Here is a 16479-nt window from a genome sequence, read left to right as displayed (position 1 = left end):
CAGGTAAATAAAATACATGGTTTTGCATGAGTATTTTCAAAAAATAAATGCCTTACTCGTACCTTACTCACTCTGAAGCAACGTGTTTGTGTCGTTTCACTGAGAACAGAACAGGGAGTCTGACACAATAAAAGAGGAAGTGCTAAGGTACTCTTCAAAATAAAAACGCAAAGTAAAGTGGCTTTGCCGGCATTTTACAGTGACTTGTATGGTTTACATTCTGCTTTTAATAGTCACTGCATCCACTTTATCACAAACAAAATCTATCTTTTGTCTCATATGCCACAGAGTGAAGATGAATTACATTATTTTCAGTATTTTTGAATTAGCAAATTAGTACTTAAATATTTTTCTGTGAGATCACTATTGAGGCTACTTTCAATTTTGGTGAAAAAATGTTTCGATTTTGTTCTTTATTTTTGCCCCCAAAAATATTGTGGTAATACATTTATCTCTCATGTTCTGCTCATTTGTTTGTTTGTTTCTGCTCAGCAGAAGTAGCTGTAGTGGTGATGTGTAAGAGACACACATTGGTGTGATACTGCCATGACTGGATTAACTATACTTGAACAAAGTCTACAGCTAAGAAAGTCAAAGATGTTCTATTTCTGCTTTTGTCTGAACTTTTTATTACCAAGATAGGCCTGAAGCAATTAAAATATTGTATCTTATAGAATTATTTCACTGGACATGCACAATGCCAAAAGAAAGACATTTTATCTTTGAGCTCATTTAAGAAAAAGGAAGAAAAAAAGGTGATCCAGCTTATCTGGTTTCAGTTCCTCCTCAGTGTTTATGCCGAGAGAATCTCTTTGCATATGAACTCTGTGTTATTCACACATGCCTCCCATCTATCTTCCTACACAAACCATTTCACATATGTGCCTCATATTGATGCACTCCTTGGCTAGTTTGCGAATTAAAGTGAGAAACTAGTGTTCAGGCTTAACTTCTATTGTTCTTGCAAGATTGTTCACTGTTCTTAGCCTTAGTCATATAATCCTGCATTAGCCACAACCTCCATTTAGCCATACCCTGACTGCCCTTTGCTGGAACTTATTTCCATTCTGACCTTTGGTTGCAAATTATATTGTGAGTATGTTTTAATATTGTTGATTGTACTATTATTTTTTGAATCACCTCCACTCTAATATAAGCAGCAGCATCACATTGTAACTGAAATGTTAATCAATGAAGATCTCATTAAACTGTAAATTTAAAAAAAGATTTATTTCTTTTTTGCCTTACAGCACCATCTTGTGACAAATATTAATATTCTCACTAAGTACTGAAGGAGTCATGGAGCGTCCAAAGTTTTCCCATTTTTGACACACAAAAGGTGAAATTTAGCACACAGTTCTAAAAAAAAGAGGCCTTTATGCGTCCTCAAACACAGTTTCAAAAGTGGAGGAGGAGATAGCAGCACAGAGGTTGTTACACAAGCAGAGAAGGGCAGGGTTATAGAAGGGCATCAGCCTCACAGTGGGACCGGTATCTGTTCATTGGTGCAAAAAAGAAGAGTGTCATCATGTATTGTTGTTCACTGTACCTACACTTATCCCATATTGAGCTCCAGAAAAAGCTCTACAAAATTTCCTTCCGTGGGCTATTGATGTGCACATTTGTGACAAAAGCATGGTCAAAAGTTCCCAGTGTCCTTTAGTGGGATGTGTGCTCAAAGACCATCATTATGCAGTTTAACTACTGTGGTATTTGATTACCCACAGCAACTCATAAAAACAAACAAACAAACAAACAAAAAAATACAATAAAACAATATTACTGAACACAAATAATGAACAAAATAGATATCAAACATATTTATAACCGGGTCATCTTAATTTTTACAGAATATTACCAATGAGAGAAATATTGGATAAACCTGGAAACTGAGGACATGTTTATTAAATGAGAAAGAAAAAATCAAAGAGATATGTGATAAACTTGCACAAGGATGCTTTTCGTGATACATATCATACGACACAAACATTGCAGGTAGTTATAAGAGCAAGGGATCACCACACATGAACCAAGGAGACCTTTCACTGAGGATGGCAACTTTACAGTCCAAGATGAAGCTTCACTTTGAGTAACTGTAATTAATTTGACAGTAAAATGAGATTAATTGAAGTAGAAAAACAGAAACACCAGTGAGAAGAAGAGAGCTTAAATATATCACCTCACGTTGACTGTCACGGTCTGCGGAGTGTGTGGAGGACCCAGGTGCGGACAAAGGCAAGAAGACAAAACTAAACTTGAACACAAGGCGAGCCTTTATTTTGGAGCTGATACTCACAAGCATGAAATAAGGCAGAATGAGGGAAAACCAAAACATATACTTAGAAGACTAAACTGTGAGAGAACTGAAAAAAACTGCAACTACGACTCTATAACAAAACAATAACCATAACTCAGAAGTACGACTTTAGCTCTGAGAATAACTAGGATCACGGCTAGGATAACTGTGACGTGATGTGGGGTAGTTAGCACAGACGACATGACAATGAACAAAGGAAGGCACGCAGACTAAATACATGACCAGGGGACGGGAAACAATTGGGGATACAGCTGATACAAATTAGCATGGCAACGCCACCAGGGAAAGTGAAACTACAACAATGAACACAGAACACAAGACCTCTTTCAAAATAAAACAGGAAACATGGAGACTTAGACATGACACCATGAGCCTAAGAGACCTGAAACACATGACAGACGAGACAAGCAACCAAACACAGAAAACAAGGACACAGATGATAAGTAATGGCTAACCTTAACCTCCACTAAAACCTAAATAAAAATAACACACTAACTTATAATCACCAGCCTAACAAGACAACCTTCAAAATACAAAATAAATCCCTGTGACAATGGGAAAGGAAAAAAAGAATTATTTGCCTTCGAGATAAAGATACAACCACCCACCACCAACAACAAAAAACCCAACAAAAAAAACAGACTGCTTAACTCTATATAATACAAGAAATCATACAATATACAGAACTCATATACCTTTAGTGTAAATGCACACGAAGAACGAAACCCACTGTAGAGTACTCATCTCCTCTTCTTCTCACTGCCACATCAGCAAATACAGCAATGAATATTCGTAAAGCTGCTTTTAGTTCATTTTGGAGAAACTTGACTTGTATGGTTTCTACTCTGCTTTTACTGCTCATTGCTTCAATCTTATCAAACACACAATCTCACCTTTTTCACATATACTGTAGAGTAGGGATGGGTACCGGTGTCCGGTGCCATGATGGCACCGGTTCTGACATAAACGGTAGTAACCAGACCGAAAAGCAGCGCACATTTCGGTGCTTTTTTTCGGTGCTTTTTTTTCCTGAGCTGTGATACACTTTAGATTCTAGCCAATCATTTTACGTTTCCGAGGATAGTAGGCGGGGCCAGGTACGTACGTTCTGTTAGAGCAGAGCTACAGATTAAAAATGCCCAAGGCGAAGCGGTCAAAAGTCTGGCTGTACTTCATAGCAAAATATGCAAACTCAGCAGCCTGCAACAAGTGCTTTAAGCTGATACTGTGATACTGTCAAAGGAGGTAACACCTCAAATCCGATGAAACACCTGGCGACGCATAGCGTTTTTTTTAAAAGCCGAGAAATGCACCGTATTTGATAGCTTGCTGCGAGATCTCACACCGAGCACATCTACTGCCGGTGGGTTGCCTGTTATGCAACATCCCCCAAAAACACGAAGAGGAGAGTCCTGGCCCCTAGCCCTGCCAGTGTAGCAGAAATGATGACGGATGATGGTGTCAGCAGCCGTTCTTCTCTGCGTGACCACGTTATTACATTAATGCATGTAAGGTGAACTAGCAAACATCATCATAGCTACATGCAGCTGTCTTCTTGTTTGATGGCAGATACTCCCTTCACCCTGGCTAAAAAGGATAAAATGACCAAAGAAAAAGTGGAAAACAGCTAAACATGAGAGGTTTTTGGACAAAGTTTGTGTTTTTTCCATTGTTTAAGCACTGCTTCCAGCCAAGAGTGATGCCATATATGCCCCATAGCTGCAGAAAAGGCTAACATTGTTATATTTTTACAAAAAACAGCTGAACATGAGAGGTTTTTGGACCAATTTTGTGTTCTCCATTCTTTAAGCACCGGTTTGAGCACCGTTTGAGCACCGGCACCGTTTCAAAAGTACCGATTTGGCACCGGTATCGGATAAAACCTAAACGATACCCATCCCTACTGTAGAGTAATGTCATATTATGCTGCTTTTTTAAATGTGCATTTTCTTCTGCTTTTACTTTCTTCTTTAACTTTTTAAAGCCACTAATTTGATGCTAACTATGAAATGTAGTCTCACAATTATAAACTTTTTCCGTTTGGTTATGCCAGTAATTCTCAAAGTGTGTGGTGCGCTGTTAGGTTTTGTATTGTTGATTGTCATTTATGCTTAGAAATATTTAACCATATATGCTTAGAAGTATATAATCATTTGTAGATTGGAAGAATGTCTCATCATAGGAGGTCTGTAACAACTCTGTGTAGCAGGAAGAGGGGAGTGCGTTCACTCCTCTACAGAGTATTCTGGCATAGATCACACACCTCCTAGGAGAGGTCGTATCTTCTCTTTTGCTGATATATGGTTTAGCAAACACACGTATATTTCTTTAAGTATAAGAGCCTTTTGTTCAGATGGAGCCCTAGACTCCTGGCACCAGCCTTTGGGGAGTCTTCACAGGGTCACATCTTGACCACACACACACACACACACACACACACACACACACACACACACACACACACACACACACACACACACACACACACACACAGTATTCTTTGTTCACATGTATACCTATGTAAGATGTTATATGTTAATGACCCTATGCATATTCATGTAACCACAATAAAAGGAGTGCTATGGGGGACCTGGCTGAGAGTCTGACGGAGGTCAAGTGGTGGAACGACACTTGGCTCCAGGCAGGACTCCCTCATGCATGAGTAACATGAAGAACTTTGCCTACTCGTGTCTTGCTTTGCTGTGTAATTATATTGTCTTCAACGTTCCAGCGGATAGGTTCAAGCTACAAACCTATCATGCGCCCCCCCTGTGTGGGGCAGAAGTCTGACAGGTGGGGCGCAAGTTACCTGGCAGAAAAGTCATGTGGAAGTCATGTTTAGCATCGGAATCACTTTTAAAGCCGAACAAAGAAATTCGCAGCAGTCACATTAATAATATGGGCACCCACTGCATCTGCTGAAAAACCGCAGCCGCGTGTGTAAGTCAACAGCCGCAATAAAAAAGTGTACTGAAAAGTGCGAACATGTGGTCGGGACTGTCGTGCATTTGTTTACAGTGGTGCCAAAACCAGGATTGGGGCATGACAGACCTGACCACATGTACTGTATTGCTCTTTCATTGTGATTTCTTATGTTTCAGTCATTTTTTGCAGGGTTTTAGTTTGTTTCTTGTCTATTTGGGAGCTGACACAGTCTCTAAGGGGATGGGGTTCTGGGGATAACAGGATGAGAGAAGCTGCAGAGAGGCATGTAAGACTGCAACTCTGCTTCCTCGTCCCAACTCTGGATAGTCACGTTTGGGAGGTTTTGATTAATTTGGCCAGATTTCTAAACATGAGATCTGCTCCATCCAAAATGGGATGGATGCGGTCCCTCCTAATAAGGGAGGTTTCCTCCAGAAAGTTTCCCAATTATCTATCAAGCCCACATCATTTGTGGGACACCACTCAGGCAGACAGGAATTTAAGGAGAACATGCAGCTAAACTTGTCATTCGTGGTCCAATTGGGGAGGGGACCAGAGAAAACTACAGAGTCCGACATTGTTTTGGCAAAGTCATCCTTTCAATATTGATTTTAGTGTCCTCTGATTAATGTAACCAGGTGTCATTACTGCTTGGAATTAGGATTTTAGTGAATTTACATTTACCTTTAGCCAGCAGTTTTAAATTTCCCTCAATAAGATAAGATAAGATAAGACTTTATTGATCCCACAACGGGGACATTTTTGCGTCACCTCAGCTCAGGTACAGATATCAGAAGGAAATACAAAAATACAAATAAGTACAATCAATGAAAAAAGTAAGATAATACACTACATACAATGGTAGCATACACAGTATGTGATTATGGATATGGTTGGAAATATGGAAGACATAAACTATATAGCTTGATATAGCTATTGTAATATGATGGAATTAGGTGTTTTTTGTTCGGCAGTTGGCCCTCGAGTGGTTGTTTTGTGTTTTTTCACTCTGCAAGATCTAGTCAGGGGCAGTTTCACCTGTGTTAATCTGTTGACATCCATGCCTTCACTGTTGATAAACAGCATTATCTATAATTAATATAGTTTGTTATCACTGAAACAACTTGCGCGCGTTATTATTTATTGTGAAAGAGTGATATAGTTTGTGGTTTGACTCTAATATGCGCATTGAAGGCTCTGGCCTCTGGAAGACAATTGGCTATGGTTGCTGGTGTTTCTAGCTTCACATCTCAGAACAGAATCGCCAATTACTGGAATTTAATCCTTGGATGGTGTGTCGCCGAGTGGAGAAGACACATGAACATGTTGGTGCTACCTCTGGAGCTTCTGTTTAAGACTATGCTTCCTCATCACCATCACCCAGCGGTCCTGTGCTTGGGACAGTTTTCTTGGGACAGCTTGCCAGGGGTCAGCAAGCGTTACAATCAGCTACAGGGGCCTGGCTAGATAGGGGTTTTTCAAGGGTTTGAAGCAAACTCTCCAATTCAGGGATACTGGCCTCCAGAGCTGCAAATATTTATCAAAAGTTTATCTGTATGTTTTAGCTAATAGTAAATCATATTTATTTTTAATCAAATTTATAAATAAAGTGTAAGTCTGATTAAAAAGATACCATCCATGCTTTATTACTGATGAAATGAATGATGATGATGATACAGACAGCACTGTAAGCTCTATGTGCAGGCAAATACCATTGCATCAAATGATGAGTACATAACCAGGTCTCTGGAGAACTTCAAGACATGTTGAGGAGGTAATTTAGCCATTTAAATCAGCTGTGTTGGATCAGATCACATCTAAAACCTGCAGGACACCCGCCCCTGCTTTGAAACGTATTGCACACCGCTATGTACTGCCCCCTTGTGGTCCTCTTACAATCACTGTTGCATGCAGAAGCTGCATGTTGCATGTAGTGATGCAATGAGAATCTTCTATAGGATGCCTAGAAGGTAGTAGTGTCAGTCAGATGTTTGTAGCTGTGGGTTTTTGCACTTTTAAAGCACTTAAAAAAAAAGTTCGTGTTCACTTTTAGAGAACAACTTGATGGTTCCTGAGGTTGAAAAACAAAAGCAAGCCTTTATTTAGGCTGATACATGAATAACAAAACCAAAACCGACAACTAAGACTAGACTATGAGTTTGACTATGATTTTAACTGTGACTATGACTATAACTATGACTGTGACTACAAGGGGGGGAACATAAGCAGACGACCTGACAACAGTAAGAGACACAAGACTTAAATACACAGGAGTGTAACCAGGGGCGATTTTAGCCCATTTTTGGGGGTGCTTCAGCATTTAACCTTCAGTTACTCTTTATATAGTTAGGTAGGAGTCAGACCATGTTTGTTTTTAGCTGAAAAACATTACACCCAGGTAACCTGCTGTGTTGAAAACGTGTTTCCTGACTATGTTTGCTACCCTACAATCCGTCCTAATCTGTAGTAAATTCAGCGATATTTGACCGTCCTGTTGCTCCCATTGAAATTTATACAGCCTATTTAAAATCTAAAACTTAACATTATCCATAGCCTGCTGCTGTTACCACTGTCTTGTTTGAAATATAATGAGAGAAACTGGTTATTTTATCATATGTGCCGATATTGAACCCAAGGTACTAACTAGCTAACTGACTGGATGCGCATTAACCTTATAACTCCTGTTGTGTGTGTGTGTGTGTGTGTGTGTGTGTGTGTGTGTGTGTGTGTGTGTGTGTGTGTGTGTGTGTGTGTGTGTACAGAGAGACAGCCAGGTTCATATTGGATATGAGGACGTTTTTTCAAAAACAGGAGCCACATTCAGGTAAAAGTGTAAGATCAAATGATCCGTCAATAAAGGATAATGTTGGATCAGTGTTTCAATATTTATATCCTTTATTAGTTGTACATGTGCTTTGGTTATTTGCCTTTTGGTTGAAAGTACAGTGAGAGAGGACTTTTTTATTAGTGATCTTGATATATATATTTTTTAAATCTAATTGAATACAATCTATTTGTGTATGATTGTCAGTCCAAAGAGGGAGAGAGGAAAGAGGAGAACATGAGGAGAAAGTACAAGATCAGGAAGAACCAGGTAAGAAAACAGACAGGGAGTACTAACAGGTGTGGAGATACAGAAATTATTTTACTGCAACAATATAACCTGCATTATTAACATTGCATTAATAATATACCTTACAGCATTGATATTGCATTAAAGATGTTTATGAAACTTACTGCTATTAACCTTTTTCTTACAGGTGCAGCCCTAGTCAGTTTATACACACATTGCATGTCTGTGCTTTATTCAGAGTTGATGCTCAGTCTCAGTCTATTGAAGGTTTCAAGCTTCGATAAGCGCGATGTCTCAGTCGATATATTGTGGGTGACTTGGAGCATAGAAGGATAGACACATACACGCTTACAAACACATATAATCCAAAAACCTGCCAGACCAAAGGCCTGAAACTCATTTAGCTTCTGACTGCATTTTAGTCTACTTGGTAACAGATGACAGAAGACCCGTCAAGAAGAGGACAAGCCCTCAGGGACCATGTAGGCTTGAAATTTATTGCCATGTATGGAAGGTGTTATAGAAAAGGGAACTTTGGTGTCTGTTTTTAGCCATTTAAGATGTACCATTTACTGCAAATCGATGTATCTGATCTGTAATCGAAGCGAGAAGGGGCGTGAACCCTGATGTTATAAAACACTTCCACGTGTATTCTTAGCAGGAGACGTTTTGCTGGTGTGGTGCTGTATACTTCTCCTCCTGCGTGTGTTTAATAAACTCCTTGTCTGATTGCACTCTCCTGAGCCTCTGTTGGTTTGTTCTGTTGCTCAACATTTTCGAATTCGGGACACAGGCAAAACAGAAACTGTTAAACTAATTTTACTCGTACAATCTGGAAGTTGTGTTCTCCCTATATTAAAGCTGCTGTACAGAATCTGCAAAACAAACTGGGTTGTCAGCCCTGGCACTGCATTACCATATTGAGCTTCAGTCAGAGGAAGTCACGGTTGCCAAAAACTTTTTGAAGCTCAAGAATGAGGCTGGTGCCCCACACTGAAAACTGTTATGCAGGTTGCCCTAACAAACCCAGCTAGCAGCTGTAGCTGTGAAAGGGCTTTTAGTGTCTTGAGTCAGCTCCATACCTGGCTGAGAAGGACCATGGGTCCAGCACTCCAGCACCTGGCTGTGATGTCAGTTGAGAAATGCTTGAGAAACTTGACCACCAAAATGTGATAGACAGATTTACCAACCTCAAGGTGAGGCGACATAGGATAAAAGAAAAGAACAAATCTGCAGAGCCATAGTAGTATCTGCAGTAAAGATCTTTTCATACATTGTATACATTGTACCAGAGGCCAAGGTGTCTCAATTTTTCTAATTTTGTAATAATATTTTGTACATTTCAAGGACTCTTCTATTTTTGGAGTGTAGGACCCAGGCACAGAGAGACTTGATGAATTTAAGAATCTCATGATTTAATAAAGAAATTTGCAGACTTGCACAGAGAGGGTACAATTATGATGAGTGATAATGGAGATGAAGACAACAGACGATGAGGACAGGGAGGAACAGGGGTTTAAATGCACCAAGGAGACAGTCAGAGGGAACTCGGGACAACTGGAGACATTTAAGGATGCAGGGACTGACAGAGACGGGGAAGAAGTCTCATCGTGATGACTAAAGTTTACCTTGCCAGGATGGGCAGCTCTCTGGGTGCTCAGCACCCCCAAAGCTCTGATCCTAGAATTGCCCCTGAGTGTAACAGAGGGAAGTGAACACACATGGAGAAACAGCGGACACAATTGACCATAATGGCACCACAGTGGAAATACGCACATAGAACATGGAAACAAGACTTTCAGAATAAACAGGAAACAGGACAACAAGAACCACACAGGCAAGAACCATGATAGGTAGACACACAAACCAGGGAGACTTACTACAGGGGCAGATGACACAAAAGGATCTAAAAAACAAAGGACTAAAATGGCAGAAATTAACTAGATAAGCTAAACTGAAACTAGAACACAAATGAATAACAAAATACAACGAAACTGGGTCACCCAGTACCGTGACACAACCCATCATTATACGTGATTGTGAATAAGAGAAATGGTATTAGGTATTTTTTTTTCTGATAGTCAATTATGCTTAATTGCTTAATACTGATCAGAATATAATCAGGTATGTTTAACCGTTTCACGCATAGTGGTCACTACAGTAGACAGCTATTCAAGGGCTATTTTCTTGTATTTGTGTCAGTGTCGATGGTATACTTGCACATAAACCACTACACTGGACATTGATGTCTCACTCTATACACTATAAATTGTCCACCTAAGTGAACATGTAAAAAACTCTTTAAAAAGTACATGTTTAAAAAATGAAGTTCTAAAATGTTCTTTTTATGCCTAAAGATGAATAAAAAATGCTTAAATATGTATCTAGAATATCTAGAATATGAAAATATCAGAAAAAAATGTAAACAAAAAAGGAATTATGTTATTTTTTTACTTAACCTTTTGTACTATTCTTCATTGTGTTCTTCTTCCCCTTAACTCTGATTTCCAGCTTCCTGAATTCCTGAAAGTTGTGGTGGTGGTTAATTTCTGATGTTTTCAGTTTGTTGTTTTCTGGACTGATGGTGTCCGTTAGTTTACATCACCTTCATATGACTTCAAATATTAATCACTTTTTCTTTCTTTTTTTTTTACACACATGCTTTACTCTGTGACTTTTGAGCATGTTTTTCTTGGTTTTATTTTGTGCTTTGTAATGTTTAATGAAGAATAAACCATATTCCATTTTATCTATTGTTGCATGTTCATGTTTTTCAATATTTCAAATTCAGATTTTTTGCTGAACCTTTTCAGGAACTGCTATATTTAAATTTTGGTTAACAGCCCCATCTTCTGACCAGTATTAATATTTTCATTGACTACTGAGTCACAGTCTGTTTAAATATCTTTGATATAAAGGTCTGTGTTAACTTGAGTTGAAAGCAAGCTGTCTCTGGCACAGATGATTGTTGTAAGTCTTTGAATTAAACCTTTTCCACACATTTCTAACAACAGAAAGATCAAACTAATAAAACTCTGAGCAATTCCACTAATCTCGATCAAATATTCAAAATCATTTTTTCAAAGCAGCATTTACTACATTTGTTCACCTTGGCATGCTGGCCTGCAAAATCCAGACCTGATTACCAATTAGTCTTACTTGTGTTGCAATTGAATTGCAAGAACTTTGGTCATGTATCAAAATATAAAACAGGCCGTGAGTATATTGCAGTGGTAATAGGAAACAGAAGGAAATTAGCATAGAATGTGTAACATGGCTTCATAAAGCAAAAACATACATGAATAATTCTGATGGTAGTTTTTTAAATTTTTTTATTTTAAAACATCACTGTGTAAACGATTGTGTAAGACATTAAATATGGTTGAATAACACACTTTTTTTGTTCTTTATTTCATTTTGCATAAATGCTCAAGACTAATCTATAGTTATTCTCCACAAATACCCACACCCCATGAAGGTCAAACATCCTTCAACTAGACCTGTGCTGATAGACCAATATCATATAACTTGACTGATGTTGTATTTGATAACCCATAACAGCTCTTAACAAAGGTAATAATAAAGAAAAATGATATTGAGTATAAATAATGAACAACATAGTTTCAAAACATTTTTAGTAATTTGACAAGTTTGCACATAATTTAATCAGACAATATGTTGCGATAATTTTGAACATGAGTACATTCTTAGTGTAGATTTTTACAAACCTACAGTAAGAATGTACAAATGTGAATTACACATTTGTGAAAAAAAATATGTCATATATTATATACTTCATAATAATAATTTTGCGATTGAATTTTTTTAAATCTGCAACCTTTGCGACCTAGCAACTTAAAGATTTTTACAATACGTTATTGGTAATTTTTTAAACAATATAATTTGATAAGCCAAAGGAAATGTTCTAGATGAGATTAACAAGAGCACTTTAACAAATACTATTTACTTACTCTATTTTCCAAAGAAAGTGTGAAAAATATATGATAGAAATATGTGATTAAGTTGCAGAAGGATGTTTTTCTTGATTCATATCAGAAGACACAAACATGGACTGCAGCTGGTTTTCCACACGCTACACATTGTTGTATATTGACTCATCGCAGTCAGTCTGCACAGAGAAACAAGATTAATTCACTCCCCTTTTCATGCATGCACAAAATGAATGAACTAATGAAGGAAACATTACTTATCCCTACATTGCCATAGACAGGAGGGTTGTTGTACATGTCAGGGCAAGGGATATCGTTACAGCGGTTTTTTCTGGAGAAAGAATGCAAAAGGTAAAGATTAAATCTAATTGCATATCTTCTTAAATCATATTTAATCATCAGTAAGATTTGTTTGTTTTCAAACAGAAGTGAAGAATTAAAACCTTTTTTGTGGGGCACTATGAGGGAGCTCCACAGGTCTGTCTGACATCATGTTGCTCAGGTTAGTGGTTGTTGTGTCTCTTGATCTCCCCCTGCTGGCAGTAAAATGTTTTTAATTAAATGAGAAAGGAAACTGACACTTTTCACAGCCTCTAACCAAAAAGACATACATTTATTTAAAATATCGATCTATCCATCGATCGATCGATCGATAGATAGATATGCACACACACACATACATTCTGGTGTTCATTTGGTTGTAATTATGACTATTATTTCACAAATGATGCAATAATAACAAATGCTTATTTTCAATGATTATGTTCATGACAACTTACCATTTTTTAACAACTCCCAACCCACTTCCTATCAGAATAATCAGAAAAATCACACCTGCTCCAGATGAGATAAGAATATTCTGCATGTTGTCTGTCCAGATAGAAACCATAATGAGTGTTTTTGTCATGTAAAAACAGAGAGATCAGTGCATCTTAAGTCTTTCTTACCATTAATAGGTAAAGAGAGCAAGATGTTGTCATATCCCACCACGTTGTTTGCCAGGCACTGCACACGCCTGAAAGACCCAAAGTCTGTCTGCAGAGTCTCAATAGTAACAGAGCCATTTTTCTCTGCTTTGTTGCTTTGCATGACTCTGTCACCCAAAATAAAATAGACCATGCTGGGAGGCTCGGACTCTACGATACAGTCACACTTTATGATGCCGTTCTCAGAGGAGCACTTTGAGGAAGTCTTGATGTCAGGGGCAGCTTTAAGGACAAGAAATATAATTAGTGGGGATTTATCATATCCTGTTAGCATCACTGGAGAACTTCAGGTGTACAGATTCTCCCTCATTTACATCTGACTTATACTCAACCTTTAAATTAAAGCTTTAAAATCTAAATCAAATCAAAATGTATTCCTATATCACATTTAAAAGCAACAAAGTGTTTTACAATTAATTAAGAACAAGAGAAAACAATAGAAAAAAAATGCATTAACAAACATAAAACAAGCGTGATGCTACTCAAACTAAACTTGAATTAAAAGCCAACACTAAAAAAGTGAGTTTTAAGATACAATTTAAAAAGACTGAATAGACTCTGAAGTACGAATATCATCTGGCAGATTATTCCAGAGTCTAGGCACTGCAACTGCGAAGGCCCGATCTCCTCTATGCTTCAATCGAGACCTTGGCTGTAGTAAGAGCATCTGGCTAGACGATCTCAGTGCTCTTTTGGGGTTATACATGTTGAGGAGTTTGCTTAAATAACTGGGCGCCATATCATTTAACTTTAAAAGTAAGTGAAAGAATCTTAAAATCAACATGATATTAGACAGGGAGCCAGTGTAAATTTGCTAAAACTGGAGTGATATGGGGAGCTTGTGGGGATAGGTTAATTGATTAATCCAAATTGTCACTAGGTGTGAATGTGAGTGTGAATGGTTGTTAGCCCTGCGACAGACTGGCGACCTGTCCAGGGTGTACCCCGCCTTTCGCCCTATGACAGCTGGGATAGGCTCCAGCGCCCCCCGCGACCCTGAAAAGGATAAGCGGAAGTGAATGGATGGATGGATGGATGGATGGAGTGATATGTTCATACATTCTAACACTAAAAGACGTGCAGCAGCATTTTGGTCTACCTGCAAGCAATGGAGAAATGAGTGTTGAAGACCCAAATAGAGAGAATTGCAGTAGTCCAGTCCAGAGGTGATGAAGGCATGAAAAGGTTTTTCTAGGTCTTTTGGAGGAAGATAAGGCTTTGCTCTGGCAATTTCACATAACTGATAAAAACGGGTTTTCACCCGTTTCACCCGAATTTGATTATCTGCACTGGTAGAATTATCTGCTATTAGTATAAACTGATACAGTATACTTACATTTTACTTGAAGTATCTTAGATGTTTCCAGGTGCAGTCCTCGATGGTATGTTACTCTGCATTTTAAAGGCTTGTTGTGATCAGAGCGGTTTGGGCGAAAGGTCAGAGTAGATATTGAATTCCACTGGCCTTCATGAAGCTGCTGTGTTTGATTTTGCTGTTCTCCAAAGTGACTCCAGATGAAAGAAGGTGGATATGTGGGGCAGGAGTGAAACACGGAGCAGGATGCAGACACATTCTCACCCTCCTTTACTTCCTCTTGCACAGATAAATCAGGTTGACCTGTGTTAACAAAAAAGATTATAGTCATAAACCAAATGCAGTTGTGAAGGTAAGTGTACTGTATTGGAAATACAAATGCACTTAAACAGTATAGCTGCTGATGTTGTGTTTTATGCAGCTATCAATTTTGATCAAGTGAATTGATTTGATAAGTATTTAACTGTAAAAAGTAAAATAGATTAAAAACAGTGACTGGGCATAGGGATTATTTAATGGAGAGATATTTCCTATTTTATTGCAAACAAAACAGTGAAAACATCCGTTGGATATTACTGATGTTATCTTTTCACAAATATAGTTATGCTAATATTCACAACATGCTTACAATAATTTTTAAAATAAATTATTTTACATACTGACTGAAATAGAGACTTTGTTATTTTTGTAGGAGTACTGGTCATAGCCTTTAATTTCAATCCGGAAATATAAAGGCCCCACATCACTTTGTTGAAGATCATCAATCATCAGAGAACAGTTCTTCTTGCTGAGGTCTCCCAGCAGCTTTGTCCTATTCCGAAACTGACCCGGAGTTTGAGATGCATCAGAATGATAGACGACTTGATCATTGTCATTGTACCAAATCCCTGTAAAGCTTGTGGTATTGGTTTTTGGATCTGGGTAGTTATAAGAGCAGGGGATCACCACACATGATCCAAGGAGACCTTTCACTGAGGATGACACAGCAGCAGTCCAAGATGACGCTTCAGGTTGAGTCACTGCAATAAATTTGAGAGCAAAACGTGATGAAGAAACAAACAAAAACAGGGTAAACAATGAGAGGAAGACAATGCACAGGACAAAATCTTAATAATGAAATTTTTTTCCTCAGCTAAATAAGATAAAAAAAACAAAACACATACTGTTTAACTCTGTATATTTTAAGAATTTATACATTATACAGAACACACATACCTTTGGAGCAAATGCACATGGACAACAAAAGCCACTGTAGAGCATTCATCTCTTCACTTCAGCAAATAAAGTGATAAAGCTGCTGTTTTTTCTCTTTGTAAAAATATGACATGATAGTTTCTGTTCTTCTTTTGACACAGTACATTTAAGTCAGACCTTCCCAGAGTGTGGGGCCCGCCCCCCAGGGGGGGTGCAGAGCCATTGCAGGGGGGGCACGGTATGAAAAGGGGGGGGAAGAAAAAACAAAACGCTTGGACACTGCTAGCACAGGGCGCCCACAGAAATGCAAAGCAGGAGATGAAGCATCGCTGAATATGTTTTCAAACCAACTTCATTCTAAGCCAAAGACTAGAAAATATGGCGAAGCATATCTTCCCTTTGGCTTCACCTGCACAAGTGCCAAGGTAGGTCTCCCCTGCAGGATTGGTTTTCCCTGCGTCGGGAGCATGCACTGGGCTCTCCAAATCACGGACAAAAAGTATCCTACAGTTGTTTATGTTTTTAAGCCCATTTTGCACAGAGAGGCATTTTTTGAAAAATGCATTGATAGCAATGTTGAATATTATTACACACATACAGTAAAATAATTACACCGTGACGCCTCTGCCTTTCTAAATGGAGGGACAGTAACTGCGTGTGTATATGTTAGTGTGTAAAACTTGAAGACAGTAAGATTAACAGTATTTTGTCTCTACCTG

The 16479-nt window shown here is 38.3% G+C and overlaps 1 protein-coding gene across 1 annotated transcript; it reads right to left on the bottom strand.

Annotated features, from left to right (window-relative positions):
* Positions 1-11707: 11707 nt before the first annotated feature.
* Positions 11708-15925, bottom strand: LOC113031364 (myelin-associated glycoprotein-like). The gene is made up of 8 exons (XM_026183371.2): positions 15782-15925; positions 15226-15585; positions 14588-14869; positions 13213-13473; positions 13045-13135; positions 12709-12801; positions 12533-12596; positions 11708-12444 (listed from the first exon to the last, which is right to left on the bottom strand). The coding sequence occupies exons 1-8, from the start codon at positions 15828-15830 to the stop codon at positions 12409-12411; spliced, it is 1236 nt and encodes a 411-aa protein (XP_026039156.2). The 5' UTR covers positions 15831-15925; the 3' UTR covers positions 11708-12408.
* Between the last annotated feature and the right edge of the window lie 554 nt (positions 15926-16479).

This window comes from Astatotilapia calliptera, chromosome 11 (genome assembly GCF_964374335.1).
Source record: "Astatotilapia calliptera chromosome 11, fAstCal68.1, whole genome shotgun sequence".
Taxonomy (NCBI): domain Eukaryota; kingdom Metazoa; phylum Chordata; class Actinopteri; order Cichliformes; family Cichlidae; genus Astatotilapia; species Astatotilapia calliptera.
This window is presented reverse-complemented; position numbering and strand designations above follow the sequence as displayed.